The sequence below is a fragment of the Eschrichtius robustus genome, chromosome 1 (assembly GCF_028021215.1).
Source record: "Eschrichtius robustus isolate mEscRob2 chromosome 1, mEscRob2.pri, whole genome shotgun sequence".
NCBI lineage: Eukaryota > Metazoa > Chordata > Mammalia > Artiodactyla > Eschrichtiidae > Eschrichtius > Eschrichtius robustus.
The window spans coordinates 10447453-10471850 of NC_090824.1; the positions used below are offsets into that span (position 1 = coordinate 10447453).

Consider the following 24398-nt stretch of genomic DNA (forward strand, 5'->3'; position numbering starts at 1 on the left):
TAGCAACACTTCTCTTGAATGAGGTCTTGCCACGTGCCCTCTGCTGTGCTAGGCTCACGGTACAGTCCAGCCTTCACAGCAACCCCATGTGTGTATATGCATGTATGTATGTGTGTGTGTGTGTGTGTGTGTGTACATATTTTTTTTAAAGAATCATTTGAGAGTAAATTTTATACATCATGACCATTTACCCTTAAATACTTCCATGTACATTTCCTAAGAATTTGGGATATATTTTCTTAGTAAAGCTATTAACTTCAGGAAATCTAGCACTGGTACAATATTTTTCTCTAACCTACCATCCATATTCCAGTTTTGTCAATTGTCCCAATAATGTCCCTCATAGCACGTTTCCTCCAGTTAAGGACCTCGGCACTGCATTAAGTCATGGATAATGATTTGCTGGTCTCTCAGGGACCACCCCAAACCCAGTGAGGAGCTTCTTGCTGACGACTTTTAAGAATTGTGTGGTGTGTTCCAAGGACAAAGAACAAGATAAACTCAAAGGGTCAATATTGCCAGAACAAAGAGTTACAGGAGTCACTCTGTCACAGTGTGACCGTTGCAAAGTATATCAATCAACAACTGACAGATAAATAAATGAACAATTGTGATTGGAGATTTTAACATTCCCTATTGAGAAGCTGAAAGCTCAAGTAAATAAGGAATCCACATAGATATGAAAGAGTTGAATAAAATAATAAGCTTTAGCATTATGCATATACATATATATGCATGTCGAACAGTTAACACCCGATATTTCATAAGAAAATATGGAATATTTACAAAAAGAGACCATATGCAAAAAAACCTCAATAAATTCCAAATGTTCAATATCATATACATGATATTTTTATCATAATGAAATATAAATAAAAGTTAATAACAGAAGAGTAGCCTAAAATTCTAAATACACAAAATGACATATTATTAAACTATCCCTGGGTTAAAAGTGAAACCATAAGGGAAATTAAGAAATATTTAGAAAAAAATAACAATGAGAATATTTGTGGGACATAGTTAAGTCAGTTTTTAGATGAAAACTTTAAATATATTTATATGGATAGCAGAAATGTTAAAAAGTAAGAAAGCTAAGCATTTAACTCAAGAAAATAGAAAAAGAGCAAACAGGAAAATTCAGAGAACGTGAAAGGATGGTAAAAAATAAAAATAAAAGCACAAATCAATGAAATATAGATTTTAAAAAACCAATAAAGATTAACAAAACTAAAATCTGGACCTCTGAAAAGATTAATTAGCTAGATAGACTAACAAGACTCATCAAGAAAAAAAAAAAGAGAGAGAGAGAGGAAATACATAAATAAAACATAGAACCAACAAAAATTAAAAATAATCACAGATATGACAGAGATTTGAAAAATAGTAAATTCCTAGTTATAAATTCTGTAATTGGCTTAAGGCATAAAAAGCTTGAAAAGACCAATAACTATTAATAAAACTGAAGTGCCCCCGAAACTCTTGACACAGTTGTGGGCCTCATGGGAACATCTCCCCTCATACCTGCAAGGTAGTAATGGCACCATCAACCCAGCAGAGGGCACGGGACCCTAGCTGGCCATTCACAATGCCCTATTCTTCTGCACACTGTATCAGTCCAAGGATGGGCAATCATGCCCTTTGGGGGGGCTGATATGAACACTGAAAAAAAGTGAGTCTCTCTCCTTCTGATATCAAATAACCAGTTAGACCCAAATAACCTGTAGCTGCAGTGGCCGCCTTTGTCTCCACCACGGAGAGACTAAAGCAGGAAAGCAGAACTAAGAAAGAATTTTTTTTTTTTTTTTTTTTTAAAGAGACAGAGATTTGATGACCATCTTGGGACCTCTGGATCCAGCCAGGCCTGAAGCGCCCCCCTCCACACTTCAGAACTCTCCTTCAGGAGATCCAATAAATGTTCTTTTGTGCTTTAAAGCTGTTTGAATTTCGTCTGTCACCTGCAATCAAAAGAGAACTGATGAATAAAAATGTGGGGAAGAGGGAAGTGAAGGTGCTAGATTTCAGAGTTAAATGGTCTTGGATTCGAATCTCAAGAGCAGCTCCCTTAAGCGTCATGTGCCTCAGTTTCCTCATCTAGAGAAGAGTGATAATAATAATAGTATCCACTTCATAGAGTCGTTGTGAAGACTAAATGAGATAATCCATGGGAAGCACTGGGCTGCTTTTATTCCATGTCTGTCTTTCCCATCAGACCATTGCCCCCCCTGAAGGCAGGACCTTGCTGGTCTCATTCCCAGCCCAAGCTCAGCACCTGCTTCTTCACAGCTGTCAGCACCATCGTGCTAATTAAGGGCACCTGTGGCTCCTGTGCCAGCTGCCCCTGGGCAACCACAAACACTGACGCAACTCCAGCCACATTTTGATATCAAAAAATAAAACCTCAGGGAACTATATGCCGAAGAAAGTTAATTCGCAGTATTGCTGTGTTTACTCAAATTTCCTGGAAAAGGCTCCCATTGGTTCATGACTGGGGGGAGGAGACCACCAAATGGTGAAGGCCACTGGCCCCCCTCTAACCATTAACCAGCAGGAAAGCTGGCAAACAAGACTTAGCAGCAGCTGCCCCGCCGGCTTACTGTACACATGACAGGATCCAGGACAGCAGGACCAAGCCAGCAGTTGCAGCCTGAGCCCACTGCAGACCGTGAGTAACAGCTAAGGACTCTCCATGCCCCCCCTCCTGCCCAGCCTCCAGAACGAAGCCATGACTGTGTCTTGCTCATTTACTTTTTGTCTTTTAATGGGGCATCGAGCATTAGGGCAACAAGCAGTGATAAGAGGCAACCCTGGGGAGGGTTTTTCAGAGTCTGTGGGTTACCCACAGGGGTTTTCATTTCTCCTGGGCTCCTGCCTTGCAGGGACTGACATTGAACTAGGAGCCATTCCCAGCCATCGCATGATGCTCCTAAGGCCAGCCAAACAGCCATAACAGCCTCAGAGATGGAGTCTGAGAGCTGGGATGGATCAGCACAACACAACGCCTCTGCCGGGGACACAGGCAGGAGAGAGCAGTGCCCGGCTGCCACAGCACAGACTGTGCATCCTACAGACACACACACCTCCTCCCTCAGTGACCTGGGGCAAGGATCCTGCAGATAGAACGGAACTACCAGCATTACACCACATGGTATGAGGTTTAAATGCACAGGGCCTAGGACTGTACCTGGGACTGTACCTGGCTTATGGGGGGCATTTGGGAAAACAGAACACAGTGGATGTTTACTGCGTGTGTGACTTCAAAACTGAGGGACAAGGAGGACATACATGAAATGAAATTCATGGATAATATTGATACTCTGCATTTTTGCGTTGCTGGGTACTTTTCAGAGAGCTGTTTCACTCTAGAGAAAGGCAGAACAGCATGGCACAGGCTCCAAAGTCAGATGGCAGGGCTTGGAATTTCAGCTTTTACTCCCTGGGCCTCAGTTTTCTCATCTGTACAATGGGCCCAGGATGACCCATGCAGTGAGGTCACTAAAGAAAGCACTGATAACAGCTGTGACTGATATTCACAAAAGTCTTAGGAGGTGGGTAGAGTTTTAATCCCCATCTTGGAGGATTAGCACAGGAGGGGATGAGGCACAAAATCTCAGAGACGGCAGGAAGAGAAGGGAAGGGAAAAGAATTTCTATTGGGGGCAAGCCCATCTCGTTCCAGGCTGTGAACTGCATGGGGTCCTTGCCCAAGAAGGGACCAAAGAGGTGGAGGTGTGGAGGTGGCTAGGGGTGAAGCAAAGATCTCACTACAGTCTGATGGGGGCAGTGACAGAGAGAAGCACAGAGGAGGGCTTCCTGGAGGAGGTGACCCAGGACCTGCGTGCCAAAGGACAAGAGGGAGTGAGCCAGGCATGACAAGGAGGGGATGGGCCGACAGAGTGGAGCCACATGGGGCAGGACTGGAACAGGCCCATCTTTGTCCCCAGCTCTCAGGCCAGAGCCGGACTCTGCAAACATTGGGGAATGGAATGACCTCCCTGGCCTGACCCGGGCAGAGGGATGAAAGTCTGATATGTGCTGGGAGGACACTCCAAGACACCCAGTGTTGCTGTGACTGAGACTTCAAGAGGCCAGATTTGAGGCTGGGGGTGGTGCTGTCACCAGGGACGGGGCATGAGGACTCCCTGGGCCACGTCAGTGAGGATCAGCCCTGCCTGCAGGCGATGGGAGTCACTGAAAGCTTTTCTGCAGGAGAATGGCCCATCCGCTTGATTTTGGAAAGATGCCCTAGTTGCAGAGGAAAGAAAGGTTGGCAGGAGGTGAGCAGGAGGCAAGGAGAACAGGTGGGGGCGACAGGGAGAGATGCCAAGCCCCGAACTTGGGCTGTGTCCTGAGACTGAAGAAGCGAAGGCAAACCCCAGAAATTTAGAAGGTAAATGGGCCAGGCCCGGGGAGGGTATTATTATCAACTCTATTTTATGCCAAGGAAACGGGCAGAGTTTTAAACAGTGCACCCATGCCACCTAGGTCATAAATAACAATGCTGAGATCCTCATTTGACTTGGTCTGCCACAAAGCCCAGGGAAAAGGAGAACTGTCTGTAAAGCCAGGCGGCTGGGGAGGGAGGGGGCAGGGCGTCAGGGCTGTTATCAAAGCCAAGAAGCAAGGAATTTGCTTGTTTTTCTACCACGTGGAAGGAGACAGGCGGGGAGGGTTGGAGGAGGGCTGAGGGAGGTCAGGGGTGTGTTTGCACCCCGCTCTCATGAGGTTCTGGGTTTGGAGCAGGCCAGGGAAAAGGGCTCGGGGGTGTTCCAGAGCAGACCAGGGCTTCCCACACGCAACGTGCACGCATTCTCCTGGGACTGGTTTTACTGCGGGTTCCCAGCCCCCTCCAGCATGGCTAGTCCCGTAGGTGGGGTGGTGCAGGGGAAACAGCTTCTCCTATAAGCATCCCTTCTTTATGGGGATACAGGGGGTTCCATAAAGCTCAGAGCTTGGGACCACTGGCCTTGCAGACAGAGTGTCCGCTTACTGATTCTGACCCTGGCTGCATTTTTTGAATTGCTCTTATCAAACACTTTTCATGGCTTGTAATTAATTTTTTATTGTGGTAAGATATACAAAGATTGAGCGTTTCAACCAGGTTTAAGTGTACAGTTCTCTGGTATTAAGTACATTCACATTGTTGTGAAACCATCACCACTATTCGTCTCCAGGACTTTTTCATCATCCCAGACTGAAACTCTACCCATTAAACCCTAACTCCCCATTTCCCCTGCCCCCAGCCTCTGTTAACCACTATTCTACTTTCTGTTTCTATGAATTTGACTGCTCTAGGGCTCTCATGTGAGTGGAATCACACAATATTTGTCTTTTGTGACTGGCATATTTCACTTAGCATAATGTCTTCAATGTTCATTCATCCATGCTGTAGCATGTATCAGAATTTCATTTTTTTGAAGGCTGAATAGTATTCAACGGCAGGCATATACCACCGTGAAATATAGAAAAAAGTACGTACTGATCTCTGCCCCTGGTTCCTGGTGCAGAGCTCCTAAAACCCTTGTCATTTCCTAAGTGATAAGAACATTAGAAGCATCTTTTTTTCTAATATTTTTTTTTTTAATAATATTTTTTTTCTAATATTTTTTCTAATATTTGGTCTTTGACCCTGCTTCCTGAGGCAGAGCTCCAAAATCCCTTGGAATTTCCTGGGTGACTGCAGTGTCCTTTGCTCTAATGAGGCAACTCTGGGTGAGCTCCTGGATGACTTCAGGATGGGGGAGTGTCACCAGAAAGACATGATTGGAACTTATTTTCTCCCATTCTGTGGGTTTTCTTTTCCTTTTGTTGATGATTTCCTGTGCTATGCAAAAGGTTTTAAGTTTAATTCAGTCCTATTTGTTTATTTTTGTTTTTATTTTCATACTCTAGGAGGTGGATCAGAAAAGATCTTGCTGCAATTTATGTCAGAGAGGGTTCTGCCCATGTTTTCCTCTAAGAGTTTTATAGTATCCAGACTTACATTTAGGTCTTTAATCCATTTTGAGTTTATTTTTGTATGGTGTTAGGGAGTGTTCTAATTTCATTCTTTTACATGTAGCTGTCCAGTTTTCCCAGCACCACTTATTGAAGAGACAGTCTTTTCTCCATTGTATATTCTTGCCTCCTTTGTCATAGATTAGTTGACCATAGGTGCATGGGTTTAACTCTGGGCTTTCTATCCTGTTCCACTTATCTTTTTTTTTTTTTTTTTTTTTTTCTATTTTTGTGCCAGTACCATACTGTTTTGATGACTGTAGCTTTGTAGTATAGTCTGAAGTCAGGGAGTGTGTACCTCCCACTCCCCCACCCTTATATTTCCTCTTTCCCCTTCCCACTGGTAACCACTAGTTTGTTCTCTGTGAGTCGGCTTTTTTATTATATTCACTAATTTGTTATATTTTTTAGATTCCACATATAAGTGGTATCATACAGTCTTTGTCTTTCTCTGACTTATTTCACCTAGCATAATGCCCTCCAAGTTTACAGGATGGATTTTTCTATTTCTGCAAAATACATCATGGGATTTTGATAAGAATTGCATTGAACCTATAGATTTCTTTGGGTAGTTTTGACATCTTACATATTACATCCTCCAATCCATAAACACAGGATGTCTTTCTATTTACTTATATCTTCTTTAATTTCTTTCAGCAACGTTTTGCAGTTCCCAGTGTACAAGTCTTTCACCTCCTTGGTTGGTTAACTCAACCCCTAGGTATTTTATTCTTTTAAATTTTTTTATAAATGGAATTGTTTCCTTAATTTCTTTTTCAGATTGCTCATTGTTAGTATATGGAAACAGAACTGATTTTTGTGTTGATTTTGTATCCCACTTATTTGTTGAATTTATTGGTTCTCATAAGTTTTTTGTTGTCTTTAGGGTTTTCTATGTATAAGATCGTGTTGCCTGTGAACAGAGATAATTTTACTTCTTCCTTTCCAATTTGAATGCATTTTATTTCTTTGGCTTGCCTAATTTCTCTGGCTAGAATTTCCAATACTGTGTTAAATAGAAGAGGCAAAAGCAGGCATCCTGTCTTGTTCTGAATCTGAGATGAAAAGCTTTCAGTCTTTCACCATTGAGTAGGATGTTAGCTGTGGGCTTTTCATATATGGCTTTTATTATGCTGAAGTAGTTTCCTTCTACTCCCAGTTTGTTGAGTGTTTTTAACATGAAAGGGGATGTTGAATTTTGTCAAATGCTTTTACTGCATCAATTGAGATGATCATATGATTATTTTCCTTCATTCTTTTAATGTGGTATTTACATTGATCAATTTCTGTATGTAGAACCATCCTTGCATTCCAGGAATAAATCCCACTTGGTCATAGTGTAAAATCCTTTTAGTACACTGCTGAATTCTATTTGCTAGCATTTTGTTGAGGATTTTTGCATCAATGTTCATAAGTAATATTTGTCTGTAGTTTTCTTTTCTTATGGTGTCTTTGGCTTTGGTATGAGGGCAAAGAATGAGTTAGGAAGTGTTCTCTCCTCTTTAATTTTTTTGAAAGAGTTTGAGGAGGATTTGTGTGAATTCTTCTTTAAATGTTTGGTAGAATTCAAAACTGAAGCCACGTGATCCCGGACTTTTCTTTTTTGGGAGGTTTTCAATTACTGATTCAGTTTCCTACTTATAGGTCTATTCAGATGTTCTATTTCTTTGAGGTTTAATGTTGGCGTGTTTTGTGTTTCTATAAATTTTCCATTTCATCTAGGTTATCCAGTTTGTTGGTGTGTCATTTTCAATTTTTTCATAGTATCTCAGAATTTTTTAAAATTTCTGTAGAATAGGTAGTAATGCCCCTACTTTCATTTCTGATTTTAGTTATTTGAGATTTCTCTTTTTCTTACTCAGTCTAGCTAAAGGCTTGTCAATTTTGTTAATCTCTTGGAGGATGACATTATATTATATTATATTATGTTATAATTATATCATGTTATATTATTATATTATATTACCTTACTATATAATACTATATTGATTAGATATATTATATTTTGGTTTCATTGATTTTCTCTCCTTTTTCTACTTTCTATTTATTTGTCTGGGCTTTAATCTTTATTGTTTTCTTTCTTCTGCTAGCTGCACTCTCCTTTGGTGTCTCCTTACATGGAATATCTTTTTCCATCCTTTCACTGTCATATCTGTGCCTTTGGATCTAAAATGAGTCTTCTGTAGTGTGCATATAGTTGTTTCTTTTTTTAACCCATTCTGTCAATCTCTTTTGATTGGAGAGTTGTATCCATTTACACTAAAGTAATTACTCATATGGAGGGACTACTCTATCATTTTCCTATTTGTTTTGTGTATGCCTTATAGTTTTTTTGTCCTTTATTTCCTGCACTACTGTCTTCTTTTGTGTTTAGTTGATTTTTTGTAGTGAAACACTTTAATTCCCTTCTCACTTCCTTTCGTGCATACTCTATAACTATTTTCTTTCTGGTTATCATGGAAATTACATTTAACATCCTGACGTGATAGCACTCTCATTTGAATTTATGCCAGATAAACTTCAGTAGCATAGAAAAATCGCTCCATTCCCACATCCTTTCAGTTAAGTCACAAATTAAATCTTTATTCATTGTGGGTCCCAAAACATATATGAATAATTACTTTTTATGCATTAGTCTTTTAAATCATACAGAAAATAAAAAGTGGAATTACAAACCAAAGCCATAATAATACTAGCTTTGATGCTTGTTCATATATTTACCTTTAGCAGAGATCTTTATTTCTCCTTAGAGATTCTATTTACTTTCTGGTGTTCTTTCATTTTAACCAGAAGTACTGCCTTTGGCATTTCTCGTAGGAGAGGTCTAGTGGTAATGAACTCCCTCAGCTTTTGTTTATCCGGGAATGTCTTAATTTCTCCCTCACTTTTGAAGGACAGTTTTGCCTGATGCAGTATTCGTGGTGGATAGTGTTTTCTTTCAGTACTTTGAATATATCAACTGGGTGGATATTTAACCTTTCTGAGCTTCCACTTCTGCCTACCTGAAATCAAAATAATCATATATACTTTATTGTTGGTGGAGGCAAAATTTTGGAAACTTGCTAGGTATTTGACAAATCATAGCAGGTGTAATTCATACTTGCAGGTGAGGAAATTGAGGCCCAGAGTCCTGACTTGCCCCAGGTCACACAGCCAATGTAGAAGAAGCAACTGGGGCTTGGGGGGGTGGGGGGTCTTCCATGGGGTCTTCTGCCTACTGCTCACCATACCCCACCGCCTCGGAGGCCCCACATCATCTAATGAGCATTTCTGATTTTCCAGGGCCTGGCCATCCTGAACAATGCTGTTCACCCTGTACATCTGTCTCCTCTGGCTGTCTACCAGCGGGCTCGGGACCATCCAGGCTAAGGACCCTGACACTGACATGAGCACGAGGAACCCTCACCGGCACTTGGCTCCAAACAACGTTGACTTTGCCTTTACCCTGTGTAAGCACTTAGTGGCCTCAGCTCCGGGCACGAATGTCTTCGTCTCCCCTGTGAGCATCTCCACAGCCTTGGCTATGCTGTCCCTGGGCGCCAGAGGCTACACACGGGAGCAGCTTCTCCAAGGCCTGGGCTTCAACCTCACTGAGATGTCCGAAGCTGAGATCCACCAGGGCTTCCGGCATCTCCACCACCTCCTCAGGGAGTCAAACACCACCTTGGAAATGATCATGGGCAATGCCATGTTCCTTGACCACAGCCTGGAACTTCTGGAGTCATTCTCAGCAGACACCAAGCACTACTACGAGTTGGAGGCCTTGACTGCAGACTTCCAGGACTGGGCAGGAGCCAGCAGACAAATCAACGAGTATATCAAAAATAAGACGCAAGGGAAAATTGTGGACTTGTTCTTGGAGCAAGATAGCTCAGCCATGCTCATCCTGGTCAACTACATCTTCTTTAAAGGTACCCCTCACCCATCCCATTCTGACAAGGCCCCATCTACTATTGCCAAGGGTAGTAAAAGCCATCAGAACTAAGGGCGTACTCTTGATACTATTAGAAAGGTGAAATTATATCATCCTTACCAAGGATCAAAATGACACCCGGTAGAGCAACTTGCCCGAGCTCTTGCAGTTTGTTTCAAGGCCCAAACATGTAACCATGAACAGTCTGGCTGCCTAGTGGTCTACAAATACTGGCTAAGTTCTGGCTGTGAGTCAGGCACTTGGTCAGAGGCTGGAAACAGAGCCTAGAACCAGACAGACACAGCCACCACCCTCAGGAACTTCCAGACGGCCCCCAAGCCTTCCTGCACGCACTTCCCGAGCCAGCCCCAGCCAAGACCCCCCTCAGCCAAACCACAGCCCCACCTCACCAGCTCGGAGCAAAGATTTCCAAAATGCCTGTCCATAAAAATCACCACGGAGACCTGTTACAATTACAGATTCCAGAGCCCACACCAGATCTACTAGAGCAAAACTGATGCAAGAATGTCCTAGAATGTGCATTTTTAACAAGGCCCCCCTTCCCCAATCGTTTTGACGAGCAGGTAGTTTGGGGATATATTATCCTCGAGAATGAAATCTACAGTCCTTAGTCTACAGCAGTGGTCTTCAACCCAGGGTGATTCCCACCCCCATCCACCCTCAGGGACATTTGGCAATGTCTAGAGACACTGAGTTGTAACAGCTGGGGGTGGGGTGGGGTGTGCCACTGGCATCTTGTGGGTAGAGGCCAAGGAGAATGCTCAACGTCCTACAATGCACAGAACAGCCGCCCCCCCACAGTGATATCTGCCTCCAAATGGCTAGAGTCCCAAGGTTGAGAAATCATCTGCTTCTTCTGCCTTCTCCAGACTCAGGTCTCAACATTTTCCCCTATACAAGTTCCCAATACACAGCAGAGACACACACACACACACAATATCCAATCACACCAAATTCCTCTCATGTCTTTGAGCATGACTATCCCCATGGAAGTCTGTATTAGTTCCCTATTGCCACTGTAACAAATTGCCACAAACTTGGTGGCTTAAAACAGCACCAATTTATTACCTTACAATTCTGTAGGTCAGAAGTCCAAAATGGGCCACTCTGGGTTAAAGTCAAGGTGATGCCAGGGTGTGTTCCTTCTGGAGGCTCTAGGGGAGAATCTGTTCCCTGCCTTTTCCAGCCTGCAGAAGCTACCTGCATTCCTTGGCTTGAGGCCCCCTGCCGTCTTCAGAGCTAGTAATCGCATTGCTTTGACCTCTACTTCCACCACATCTCCTTTCTGACTCTGACCCTCCTGCCATCCTCTTCTACTTTTAAGGATGCTTGTGATTACAGTGGGCCCACCTGGATAATCCAGAAAATTCTCCTTAACTCAAAGTCAGTTGATTAGCAGCCTTAATTTCCTCTTGCCACGTAACATAACATATTCACAGGTTGCAAGGATTAGGACATCCTTGGGGCGGGGGGGGGCATTCTGCCTGACACAAGGCCCATGCCCATTCTGTCCCCTGAGCCCTCCCTCAACTTGTCTGACTGCCTAAAACTTCTACCCACCCTTTAAATCTTGGCTCAAAAGTCACCACCTCCGTGAAGCCTCCCCTGATTCTCTCCAGCAAATCTTTGTCTCTCATACGCATCCTCTGCAGTTTGCCCACACCCAATTTTAATAAGCATCTTGTTAGAACGTGTAAACCTGGACCCAAGTGGTTCAGTTTCAATTAAGTAGTCATATACAAAGAAGTGCAGGTAAAACAGCAAAAAAAAAAGTATAATATTGAATGTGTCTCTCAACAACGTAAAGATTATCCCATATGCCCATTTCTCTCCTCCCCAGCTCTCCTCAGGGCCCCCCATTAGCCAGCTGAACCCCTTCCCTCCCCCAGATCTTTATTACCTGGACAGACTTAGCATCTTGGTGAGCCGTCCTCCTGCCTCTTGGTCTTTCTCTGTCTATTCTCCAGCACAAGTCTGGGAACCCACCTGGCTAAGGCCTCTCTTCTTGGATGGTAGTGAGGGTGAGAGACTGACCAGCAAAGGCAGCATTTTCTTTTTTCTCCCGCTTTACTGAGATATAAATGACTTATCATGTAAGCTTAAGGTATACAATGGGATGATTTGATATATATGTATATATATGGTGAGATGATTACCCAGATAAGGTTAGTTAACACGTCCATCACCTCACAGTTACCTTTGTGTGTTGGGGCCGGGGGGTGAGGATTTTTAATATCTGCTCTCTCAGCTTCTTTTAGGTATATGATACAGTATTATTAACTGTAGTACCATGATGTGCATTAGATTCCCCAGAACTTATTCATCTTATAACTGGAAGTTTGTACCTTTGACCACCTTTACCCATTTCTCTGAACCGCCTACCCCATCATTCTTTTCTCTGTTTCTATACATTCTGTATTTTTAGATTCCATATGTAAGTGAGGGCATACAATATTTGTCTTTCTCTGTCTGCCTTATTTCACGTAGCATAATGCCTTCAAGGTTCATCCATGTTGCTGCAAATGGCAGGATTCTCTTCTTTTTATGGCTGAGTAATATTCCAGTTGGGGTGTGTGTGTGTGTGTGTGTGTGTGTGTGTGTGTATGTATACACACACTTTTCTTTATCCATTCATCTATTGATGGACACTTAGATTGTTTCCACATCTTGGCTATTGTGAGTAATGCTGCAATGAACATGGGAGTGCAGATATCTCTTCAGTATAGTGGGTTCATTTCCTTCTGATGTATACCTAGAAGTGGAATTGCTGGGTCATATGGTAGTTCTTTTTCTAGTTTTTTGAGAACCCTCCATACTGTTCTCCATAGTGGCTGCACCAATTTACATTCCCACCAACAGTGCAAAAGGATTCCCTTTTCTTCACATCCTTGCTGGCACTTGTTTTCTCTTTTCTTTTTGATAATTGCCATTCTGATAGGTGTGAAGTGATGTTGTGGTTTTAATTTGCATTTCCTTGATGGTTCATGATTTTGAGCACCTTTTCTTGTACTTTTTGGCCATTTGTATATTTCTTTCGAAGAAAAATCTATTCAAGTCCTCTGCCCATTTTTTAATTCGATTATTTGGGGCTTTTTTTTTTTTTTTTTTTGCTATTGAGGTTGTATGAGTTCCTTATATATTTTTGGATATTACCCCCTTATCAAATGTATGTTTTGCAAATATTTTCTTCCATTCCATAGGTTGCCTTTTTACTTTATTGATTGTATCCTTTGCTGTGCAGAAGCTTTTTAGTTTGATGTGATCCCACTTGTTTATTTTTCCCTCTGTTGCTTATGCCTTTGGTGTCATATTCCAAAAAAAAATCATAGCTAAGACTAATATCAAAGAGTTCCTTTTTCCCTACATTTTCTTCTAGGAGTCTTATGGTTTCAGGTCATACGTTTAAGTCTTTAACATATTTCAAGTTAGTTTTTGTCAATGATGTAAGATAGGGGTCCAGTTTCATTCTTTTGCATGTGAATATCCAGTGTTCTCAGCACCATTTATTGAAGAGATTATCTTTTCCCCACTCAGTATTCTTGGTTCCCCTGTCATATCTTAGTTGACTATATATGGGAGGGGTTATATCTAGGCTTTCAATTCTGTTCCTTTGGTCTATGTGTCTGTCCCTATGCCTGTACCATACTGTTTGATTACTATAGCTTTATAATACAGTTTGAAATCAGGAGGTGTGATGCCTCCAGCTATGTTCTTTCTCAAGATGGCTTTGGCTATTTAAGATCTTCTGTGGTCCCACACAAAAGGCAGTATTCTTTACACCTGACCCTGGGGGGCCAAGGAGCCCGGAATGTTTGCCCGGAAATGTTTCTGGATGCTCCCATGAATTCTCCAGGCCATCTCTCCCACTAGACTATTCACTCTTGTGCATGTAATCCTCATCTCTTTGGGAGGTCCAGTGCATTTGCATAGTGCTTGGCAAATGGAAGCAACACCAAAGTGGTTGCATAGAGGTTCTGGTCACACAGCCTGGGGAGAAGAGCACGGAAAACCCAGAGAGAGAGAGGGCCCTCCTGAGCCTGTGAGGAGCCTGAGCGGGGGCTGGCAGGACAGGGGCTGGCAGGGTGTCATTTGGCGCACGGCTTTGCTCTCACAGTTTCTAAGCATTGTCGTGACCACAGTGGGGCTGAGTTGATGGGAAACAGTAGCTCCTGGTAATAAAATCTGAGAGGATTTGAACATTTGAATGCAGGCACAGACATTGACAGGAGTGGGGGCTGCCTGTTTGTACACAGATTTTCTGTGATCAGGCAAAGCTAATTAACAAGCCCTGTTTAAGCTGAGAGATACTCTGAAATGTTTCCAACACACCAGGATAATAAATAGAAATGAAGAATGGTGTGGCTCTCATCACTAAACTTAGGACATGTACAGTGTCCCTGGCATGTTCCTTACTCAGTGGACTGTCTTGACATCTGTTTTTTTGGAGAACATTAGAAATACTGTTAAAAGATTTTCCAGGGACTCATCCTTGCTCTCTCCAATTTCCCTTCATAAATTCTTAGGTTTCTCTACCATAAGTTCTCCTAGCTCAAGAATTTTCAACAAAAAAAATCCCTTAAAGTAGAGGTTAGATCCCATTCTGTATTTGGTTTTCTGCCGAACTGGATATATGTTATACTTGCTTCTAGAAAAGAAATAGTAAAAAGCACAAAGCAAGCTTCTAAGGACGAAAAACCTAGCACTGAAAAATTTTTTATCTACATTTTTTGGTTGTGAGTTGGACAAGTTAGTCACAAAGCACTCCCCCCCTTCAATTCTGAGGACCCCAGACTTCCTTTAGAAGACGGTTTGAGAACCCGCAAATTATCTCACTTGCTGTGAGACAGCCTCAGTCATTAGGGATGGACCAGGCACAGCCCCTGGGTCTCCAGGTGCCACATCCATTGATCTTTTCCCTACATCCTCCGGCCACCGCCCATGGTCACCCTTAGTAGCCCTCCCAGGGGGTTGAGGCTGGCTCAGAACCAAGAGTTCTGGCTTCGTGGTCCAGAGATCCCACAGGCAGAGGGATAGAGAAATGTCTGCTTGTGGCTATGCTCTGGCCACCTTCAGGCAGCCTCAGTTGGGAAACAGTGACCCCACAAGGGCTTCTGGGCTGGAGGTCAAGGGCAGCCAGGACACTCGGGACCTACTGGACTCAGGGTCCTCAGTCATCTCCAGACCTGGGGAGACTTAACCTAGAGCAGATGAGGCCCTGGTGAGACTCAATCCATGTCTAAATATCCAAAGATCTATCACCAATAAGAGGACTCCGGAATAAACTCAAGGGCCAAAGAGGCTCAGTCGGCAGGCATTACAATCAGGCAGGCTTTGGCTTTGGCTTTGGCTTTGGCTTTGGCTTTGGCTTCATCTAAGGAGCAGTTTCCTTCCCTTCAGCGTTGACCAGTAGTGGAAAGTCCCATCTGTTAGGTAGTGAGTTCCCCATCACAAGGGGAACAAATGTTGCGTAATGACATCGTGGAACGTGGTGGAGTGGAGTCGAGTCTAGCTGTGGTGGGAATCTGTAACCTTGAAGGACTCATCTCGCCCTGATTCTGCCTCTGGGAAATGTACTGTGGCCCTCAGGGCCACTCGGGGGGCGAGGAGCGTCCTGCAAGAAAGTGGGTACATTTGACTGGGCGGCCAAACTGCCTGCTGGGCTTCTGTCGCCACACATCAGGGGGTGGGGATGGAATGGATGCTTGGTTCCCCAGCACCACCTCCAAAGCCCTCCAGTCCAGAAGCCACTCCAGGGCGGGGGCAACAAGGCCAAGTCCGGTTTACTGAATCCTACTCCCAAATCCTAGGGCCAGCATTCTCTGTTCTCTCCCTCTTTCCATTTTTAGAAGTCAGTCTCAGACATCGTGCTAATCCTCAAGCCTTCCCAAAGGGTGGAGGATGGAACAGGCTTTAAACCTCTGGGAATTTCATATCTTAGCGAATTCCAGCAGCTCTGGTGGGGACCTTCCAGGTTGAGGGAGGCCACTGTGTAACTTGCTTGGCGGTCACCCCTGGCCCTCTGCTGCCACCCAAGTTGCGTTTTCCTCCTGCTCTCACAGGTCTGTCTCCTCCCCCTCCCCCTCCCCCCTCTTCCCAGGCACGTGGGCACACTCCTTCAACCCGGAAAGCACCAGGGAAGATAACTTCTACGTGAATGAGACGACCACGGTGAAGGTGCCCATGATGTTCCAGTCGAGCACCATCAAGTACCTGAACGACTCGGTGCTCCCCTGCCAGCTGGTACAGCTGGACTACACGGGCAACGAGACCGTCTTCTTTGTCCTCCCAGTCAAGGGGAAGATGGACACGGTCATTGCCATGCTGAGCCGGGACACCATTCAGAGGTGGTCCAAGTCCCTGACCAACAGGTAAGCCCTCCAGCCAGCTGTGTTGATTTCTGCAGTTGGACGTGTTCCCAGAAAGTGGGGCAAGTGGAAAAGGGGTGCACCTGGCCATCCTTCCTCCCCCCCAGACTCGCCTTCCAGGGCTCATTATTTTCCTGTCTGCTGGGTTCTCTGATCTAGAGGTCACACTTTTTTACCTTTCTGTCGATTAACACTGAGCTATTGATGCTCCGGGGCATTCCACAAAGTGAGGTCCTCCCTCCCCAGCAGGTTGATAGTCACTCTCTGTATTACCACATCTTTCATCTTTTTCTTAAACTGAATTCACCCATCACCCAGCCCGCACTGCTCCATTTTATTATCTTGCTTACCTGAGACCAAGCACCGCTAAAGATTCCTGGGAGACCATAAAAAGATATAATGAAAATGACCACTGTATGACCACTGTAATGACCCTGGAACCAACGCAAAGCCTACAAATGGTTAAGTCACTCAGGGACTCTAATGTTTCGTCCACCAATCAGTAAATAAGAAAGTGAGGACATAAGTACGTAATAAACTCATTTTCCCAGGAACCTCTGAGCTAGAGGGAAATCAAAATTATAGTCAAGCTTGTGTCCAGCTCTGATCCTCACACTGGAGGAGGGGGCAGGTGTTCTCGAGAAGATGGTCCTCGCTCTTGGGAGATTAGAGTTCTGTCTGTGAAGGAGCCAACCAACACGGGAGCTGGGTGGCGGGGTGCAGACTCACAGGGAAGAGGGCTGTAGGGGAAGGAGCCGGCACTTGGATCTAGCGTCGCTCAGGAGGCCTCGTGGGCCAGGCACCATGTCATTCATTCATTCATTCATTCAATATATATATGGAAGCAATTGCTATGTACCATGCACTAGGCTAAGCAGAAGGGATGCACTCTAGAGCAGAAAACTGATTCTGGTGGAATTAATAGCGGTACAATGTCATAAGCTCTGTCAGAGCAAGACAGGGAAGGAGATGCATAATGTGTACAATTTGAGGGAGGGTGGGACGCCAGACTCTCACCCAGGGGAATGGAGAAGGGGCTGCAGAGCAGATCGCTTTCACTTCGAACTGTGCCTTAAGCCTGAGTAGAAGTTCAGTCAGTGGCAACCTCCCCGAGAGTATGCATGGAAGAGGAAATGGCACCAGTCAAGTCAGGGAGGCCATCTGCCAGCTTTTCAGGTCAACCGTCCCACGCCACCTCACTCCCACCCCTCGAAGGGAACCTGTAATTCAGATACAGTGCCACCAGCTAGTGACAATGCGCCGTGATTCAAATTCTGAACCCTAGTGTGTTGAAAATAAGGCGAAGGACACCCCTTCTCTTTACTCCGAAAATAATCCCTTCACTAAAATACTTAAACAACATTAGTCAGTAACAGGTACCATTTTCTTCCAGATTTTTTTTAAAAACCTTCAAGGTAAAACTTTGCACCTTTAGATTTTTTTAAAAAACCTTCAAGGTAAAACTTTGCACCTAAATACTTAAACAACATTAGTCAGCAACACATACCATTTTCTTCTAGATTTTTTTTTGAAACATTCAAGGTAAAACTTTGCACCTTTAGACATCATGAGTTCTCTCCTTCATCACAACGCTGTGGCCTACGGCTCCTCATCTGCACGCTTGCGCGGCCCCTTCTCCCTCCTCACCCCTCCCAGCGCCACCCCTCCCTTCCCCACCAGGCTCTCCAGTGCATCCGAGCTCAGCATCCTTCGGGGCCCAGATGACGCCCCACTTCCCGCCGGCAGCCCCTGGGTCCCACTCACGGGGCCCTCTCGCGAGGGCCTCCTCCCAGCCCCCTTGCTCCGCCGTCACCTAGTTGCTGCCCGCGCAGGTCGTGGGGCAGCTCTCCGAGTTGGGGCGATGGGGCTCCAAGTTAACTAGTCCTGGTTTCTTCACGGTCCTGCTGCTTCCCAGCGGTGTGACTTTGGGGAAATTCCTCAGTTTTTTTTTTGAGTTTCAGTCTCTCAATCTGGAAGTTAAAGATGTCGATTCCAAGGCTGTGTGTGCCTGCGCGGATTAGACGAGGTAAAGGAGGTCAGGAAGGTCAGCCAAATGCTGGGTATGGGTCGGCCTCCCTTACCTTCTGTTGCCATTTCCCATCTAGAGAAGTCACACGTCCCACTGGCCTTGGATTCCTCCTCACTGCCCCCGGGTTGCCAGCCCCCAGACCTCCCCAGAGCAGCTTGTGCTCAAGTACGGAGGTCTCATGCCTTCCCTCCACCCTCTGGAGAGCCGGTGCCCTATCACTGACTTCAGGGTTCAGGCATCTTCTCTCTCCCTTGCTGTGCAGATGAGGACTAGCACAGAGAGGGACAGGACTTGACTAAAGCCACACAGCATTAGCGGCATGGCTGGGGCCAGGACCCCTGCTCCCAGCCGCATGTTCCCTCCACTCCTCCACTTCTGCCAGGGGGTGCTTGGGGGACCACAGGACTTCTTGTTTTTTCTTTTTTTTAATTGAAGTATAATTGATTTACAATACTGTGTTAGTTTCAGGTGTATAGCAAAGTGATTGTGTTATATATGTATCCTTTTTTTCATTCTTTTCCATTATAGGTTATTACAAGATAACGAATATAGTTCCCTGGGCTTGTTCCCCATAAATCCTTGTTGTTTATCTCTTTTATATATGGTAGTGTGTATCTGTTAATCCCATACTCCTACTTTATCCCTCCCACCTCTTCCGTTTGGTAGCTATGTTTGTTCTCTATGTCTGTGTGTCTCTTTCTGTCTTGTAAATGAGTTCATTTGTATTATTTTTTAGATTCTACATATAAGTGATATCATATAACATTTGTCTTTCGCTGTCTGACTTAATGCACTTAGTATGATATTCTCTAGGTCCAAGCATATTGCTGCAAATGGCATGGCTGAGTAATATTCCATTGTGTGTGTGTATATATATATATATATATACCACATCTTCTTTATCCATTCATCTGTTGATGGATACTTAGGTTGCTTCCATGTCTTGGCTATTGTAAATAGTGCTGCTGTGAACATTGGGGTGCATGTATCTTTTTTGAATTAGAGTTTTCATCTTTTCTGGATATATGCCCAGGAGTGGGATTGCTGGATCATACAGTACTTCTATTTTTAGTTTTTTAAGGAACCTCCATACTGTTTTCCATAGTGGCTGCACCAACTTACATTCCCACCAACAGTGTAGGAGGGCTCCCTTTTCTCCACACCCTCTCCAGCATTTATTATTTGTAGACTTTTTAGTGATGGCCATTCTGACTGGTGTAAGGTGATGCCTCATTGTAGTTTTGACTTGCATTTCTCTAATAATTAGTGATGTTGAGCATCTTTTCACGTGCCTCTTGGCCATGTGTATGTCTTCTTTGGAGAAATGTCTATTTAGGTCTTCTCCCCATTTTTTGATTGGGTTCTTTAGTTTTTTGATATTGAGTTGCTTGACCTGTTTGTATATTTTGGAGATTAAGCCCTTGTCGGTAGCATCATTTGCAGATATTTTCTCCAGTCCATAGGTTGTCTTTTTGTTTTGTTTATGGTTATAAACACTGTTTAAAAGCTTATACGTTTGATTCAGTTCCATTTGTTTATTTTTGCTTTTATTTCTTTTGCCCACAAGGACTTCTTTAGGTATTCTTTGCTTCAGTGTCTGGTAGTTTAGCTGGATCAGGTGGAATCAGCTCAAAGAAAGAGCTGAGAAGAAAGGACTTTGCAATCCAGAGGCCCAGAGAGGAAGATGCGTGTGTGATGGAGGGAGAGGCAGATCCTGCTTCTTGCTCTGTTCCTTCCCCTGTCCCGAAAGAGCAGGTCTGGCTGGGAGGCAGGGCCTGGAGGGATCACAGGGGAAACGGGAATCTGGCTGGCCGGGCCCAGCCCTGGGCAAGTCTAACCCCATCTGCTTACCCCGAGCAGCCTGGTGGACCTGTACATCCCGAAGATCTCCATCTCCGGAGGCTACGACCTCGGGGGCATCATGGGGGACATGGGCATTGCAGACTTGCTCAACAACCGGACACATTTCTCAGGCATCACCCAAGAGGCCCTGCCGAAGGTGTCAAAGGTAGGGGTCTCTAGAGCCCGTCCTTCTTTTCCCCCCAAATTCACAATACAAATAATAATAAGCAACATGGAGCCCATTCATGAATAGGCTTCTAGACCCCAGGCTGAGAGGTCTTGTCCAAGCCCCTAGTTTTACAACAGGCTAAATGGAAGCTCAGCAAGAACTTGATGTCCCCAAGGTCACACAGGAAGCTAGTGACAAGGGAGCACCACAGCTCAGGCATCCACCATTCTGCCAGGCCACACAGAGGGGGCCGCTGTAGAAGACAAAGTCATCATGGCAGGACTGTGAGGAGCCCCCAGGAAAAAGGAAACGTCGCATGAGATCACACTGAATGTTCTATCCCATGATGTTCTTTATCTCCATCCTTCAGCTCTATGTTCTGTTATTCATTCATTCAGAAAATATTTACTGAACATGTTCTATGTGCCCCACACTGTGCTAGACACTGGGTATGCCTCAGACGTGGCCCTGCCCTCACAGGATCTTACAGTCCTGTGGGTGACAAAACAGGAGAGGGAACAGGAGAAAGCTGTGGTGGCAGCAGCCCCCTCCCTCGTGCACACAGACTTTGACCATCGTGATGTCGGCACACAGTATGTGCTCAATAAAAAGCCTGTGTGTGTGAAGAACTCAGTCAAATAGCTACCTCCTTACGAGGTGGGTGTTACCCTGGTTTCTCAGGTCACAGAGCTAGTAAATAGCCTGACATTTGACTCAAAACCTCATATTCCCAAAACACGCTGCAGGGGTTCCTAGCCCGGCTGAGCTTCTCCGTAGCCTGTTTACAGAGCACTCTGAGCCTCTGATTCCCTGCTGCTCCATCAATGAGAGTCCTGTCCCATAGGTGCTGTTATTTAATCAGCCAGTTCTGATCTTTCCAAGGCTTTTGATGCAAGCTACTCAAGCGTTTTACTGACTTGAGAATATCTTCTAATTTTGATCATAACAAAGGATGTTTCAGCAGGCAAAGATGACCCTTTTCCCTACAGAGTGGGCACAAGCATTTTGCATAAATTGAACCCTCTCAAGTACTGGCAGAGCGGAGAGGGAGCGAGGTGTCCCCCCACCAGCCCAGGACCCGGTAAGGGGAGCCCGATATGGATGCCGAAGTCCAGTTTCAGCCCCAAGTCCCTTGCTCTCCATGGGTCGGCTCCAGCTGCCCACTCTCTAGGGAGGAAGTCTAAGTGTGGCCTGGGTTCCGGAGGTGGACAGACCCCAGCGCTAGTCCTGGGGCTGCCACGTAGATGAGGAGCCAGCAAGTGACCTTCTCTGAGCCTCAGCTTCGCCATCCAGAAAACTGAGGGTGGGAGGAGTCGAAGCGAAGAGGCTCGGAAAGCTCCGCCCACGCAGCAGGTGCTCACCCTCCACGCTCTGTCCGTTCCCACCAGGTGGTCCATAAGGCCACGCTGCAACTGGATGAGAGGGGCGTGGAGGCAGCCGCCCGCACCCAGGTCCACCGGAACTCGGCGCCCGAGCCTCTCACAATCCGCTTCGACCGGCCCTTCGTTGTCATGATCTTCGACGACTTCACGTGGAGCAGCCTTTTCCTGGGCAAGGTTGTGAATCCGACCTAAGGGGACGCCCCCAGGAGCCGCAGCGCGTCTGACTCGGGCACCAGGGACCCCACAGAAAGGAGTGAGAGGTTCCCCTCTTGTAATAAATAACTGTCGTTGCGACTGGTGACAAGTGCGGTTGAAGGAGAAGAGTGGCACGATTGATAAAACTTGAATAACATCAATGTAATATTGTACCAGTGTAATTTTCTAGTTTTGATCATTGTCCTAGGGTTATGTGATGTATGGAAGCACAGTGAAAGGTATATGGAAACACTATTATTTTTGCAAATTTTTGTACGTTTGAAATTATTTCCAAGTAAGAACTTGAAAAGAAGGAATCACACAAGCCAAAACACAACAGAAAAAAAAAAACACAAAACCACACACACACGCACACACAACAGAAAGATGTTTTTAAAGTGCTAGGGTGGAAATGTCATATCTTTCAAAAAGCAAAAAACAAACAAAAAAATCCTTCAAAAATGAAGGCAAAATAAAGTTTGTTTTTTTTTTTTCAGACAAACAAGAGCTGAGGAGGCTTATCATCTTCACTAAAGACTTTTTTTAAGTAGTTCTTTATGGAGAAACAAGATGATTCTAGATGGACACACAAAAGAATGAAGAGCCCTGGAAAGAGTAAATATGTGGTCAAAGATAAAATATTTTAAAATATATTTAAAGTATAATTAACTGTTTAAAGCAAAAATAGTTATCGATTTATTGCTTTTCGACTCCAAATCCTCCCTTCATTGCTGCTCTGCAAAAACCAATCTGGACCTTTTTAAATAGCTTTACTGTGCCCCTGGGCATGATATTAAACTTTGTCAATAGAGGGCGCTAGAGAAAGATCGCAAGAGGAAGAGACCTTATTCTCACAGTTCAGGACAAAAAGCATTAAATGAGATAAAAGAGAACCAGATGGATAGATAGATAAATAGATTACATAGGTGATAGGAAGATGATAGATAGATAGATGGATGGATAGATAGAGAGAGATAGATCGATTATAGATAGAAAATAGATGATATATAGATAATTAGATGATAGATGTAGCATATATCTTGAGAGAAAGGAATTGAGCGATACTTCCTTAAATATACATATTTATATGTTTCTAAAGTCAGCGTCTTAATAAGAAAACACTAAATACATTCCCACTGCTGTAAGACAAGGCTACTCATTATATTCACTACCATTTCACATAGTCCTGGGGGTATTAGACAAAGCAATTAAACAAGAGAAAGTAGCGGCATAGAATTGTAAACTCTATTTGCAGATGACATGTAATATACTTGCATAACCCTAGCAAATCAATGATAAAACAAACTCAAACAATAAAGATTTCAGCAAGGTACCAGAATATAGAATTAACATGCAAAAGCAATGCCTCATATACACAAGCAACAAGCAGTTAAAACACATAATGGAAGAGAAAGCCCAATCACAACCAAAAGGATATAACACTTAGAAATAAACAAGAAATGTGCAGAATCTATATAGAGAAAATTATAAAATATTCCTTAAAGATGCAAAATTAGACTTGAACAAACGCAAAGATATTCCTTCCTGAATAAGATGCTCAACATCATCTAGATATCAGTTTTCCCTAAATTAATTTATCAATTTAATTGTATTCCAATAAAAATACTAGCAATTTCTTTTTCTGGAGATAGACAAGATAATACCAAAGTCCATATAGAAAAACAAACATGCAAGAGTAGCCGGAAAACACTGAAAAGAAAAAGATGTCAGGGACAGGGGGTGGGGAAGATAGGGGACTGGCCCGACCAGATGTTAAAGCATACGGCACAGATACTTTAATTAAATCTATGGTACTCGTATATGAATAGATAGGCAGACCAATGAAATAGGTTAGAAAGTCTGGCAATAGACTCAAGTACAAATGGAAATTTAATATATGATAAAGGAAGACTTTTAAATAAATGTTATTGGGACAACTGGATAGCCATTTGAAAAACAGAAAGGGTAAAATTAGACCCATTCTTCACACCATACTTAAGAATAAACTAAGAATCAGAGATCTAAATGAAAAAAAAAAAAAACTATACAAGTACTAGAAGAAAACATGGGTAAATTCCTCTATAATTTAGGTGTAGAAGAAGGCTTTCCAACCATGACTCAAAGTCCAGATGAAATTTTTAAAAGAATTGAGAAATTTGACTATATAAAAACATTTTTTTAATTGCGTGGTAAAAATTCATAAGCAAAGTCAACAGAGGTGAAAACCTGAAAGAAGATATTTGCAAGGTATGTCACTGATAGAGCTAATATCCTTAATATGTGGTGTTTAAACATATGAAAATACGTTTCACTTCACTGAATAATAAAAAATGCAACTGAAAACTACACTGAGATACCATTTCCTATCCATCAGATTGGCAAAAATATGAAAGCTTCACAGGACACTCTACTGGTTGTGTGGAAACAATCATTCTCATGGGTTGCTAGTGGGAATGCTGATGGGTCCTTGTAAAAAGAAACACAGGAAG

The 24398-nt window shown here is 43.8% G+C and overlaps 1 protein-coding gene across 3 annotated transcripts; it reads left to right on the top strand.

Moving 5' to 3' along the window:
- Nucleotides 1-2560: 2560 nt before the first annotated feature.
- SERPINA6 (serpin family A member 6) lies at nt 2561-24187 on the top strand. Of its 3 annotated transcripts, none has more exons than XM_068552211.1 (5): nt 2561-2662; nt 9276-9904; nt 16025-16295; nt 20182-20329; nt 21721-24187. In XM_068552211.1, the coding sequence occupies exons 2-5, from the start codon at nt 9295-9297 to the stop codon at nt 21904-21906; spliced, it is 1215 nt and encodes a 404-aa protein (XP_068408312.1). In that variant the 5' UTR covers nt 2561-2662; nt 9276-9294; the 3' UTR covers nt 21907-24187. The 3 variants fall into 3 exon arrangements, with proteins under 3 accessions (XP_068408312.1, XP_068408405.1, XP_068408497.1); XM_068552304.1 differs by lacking the exon at nt 2561-2662 and adding an exon at nt 3062-3145; XM_068552396.1 differs by lacking the exon at nt 2561-2662 and adding an exon at nt 4352-4386.
- Nucleotides 24188-24398: the final 211 nt, after the last annotated feature.

Bases quoted from the DNA above. Each gene is read 5' to 3' on its own strand.
- SERPINA6 (XM_068552211.1), top strand. From the start codon at position 9,295: ATGCTGTTCACCCTGTACATCTGTCTCCTCTGGCTGTCTACCAGCGGG. The intron at 16,296-20,181 runs GTAAGCCCTCCA...TACCCCGAGCAG, and splicing joins TCCAAGTCCCTGACCAACAG to CCTGGTGGACCTGTACATCC. The intron at 20,330-21,720 runs GTAGGGGTCTCT...CGTTCCCACCAG, and splicing joins CCCTGCCGAAGGTGTCAAAG to GTGGTCCATAAGGCCACGCT.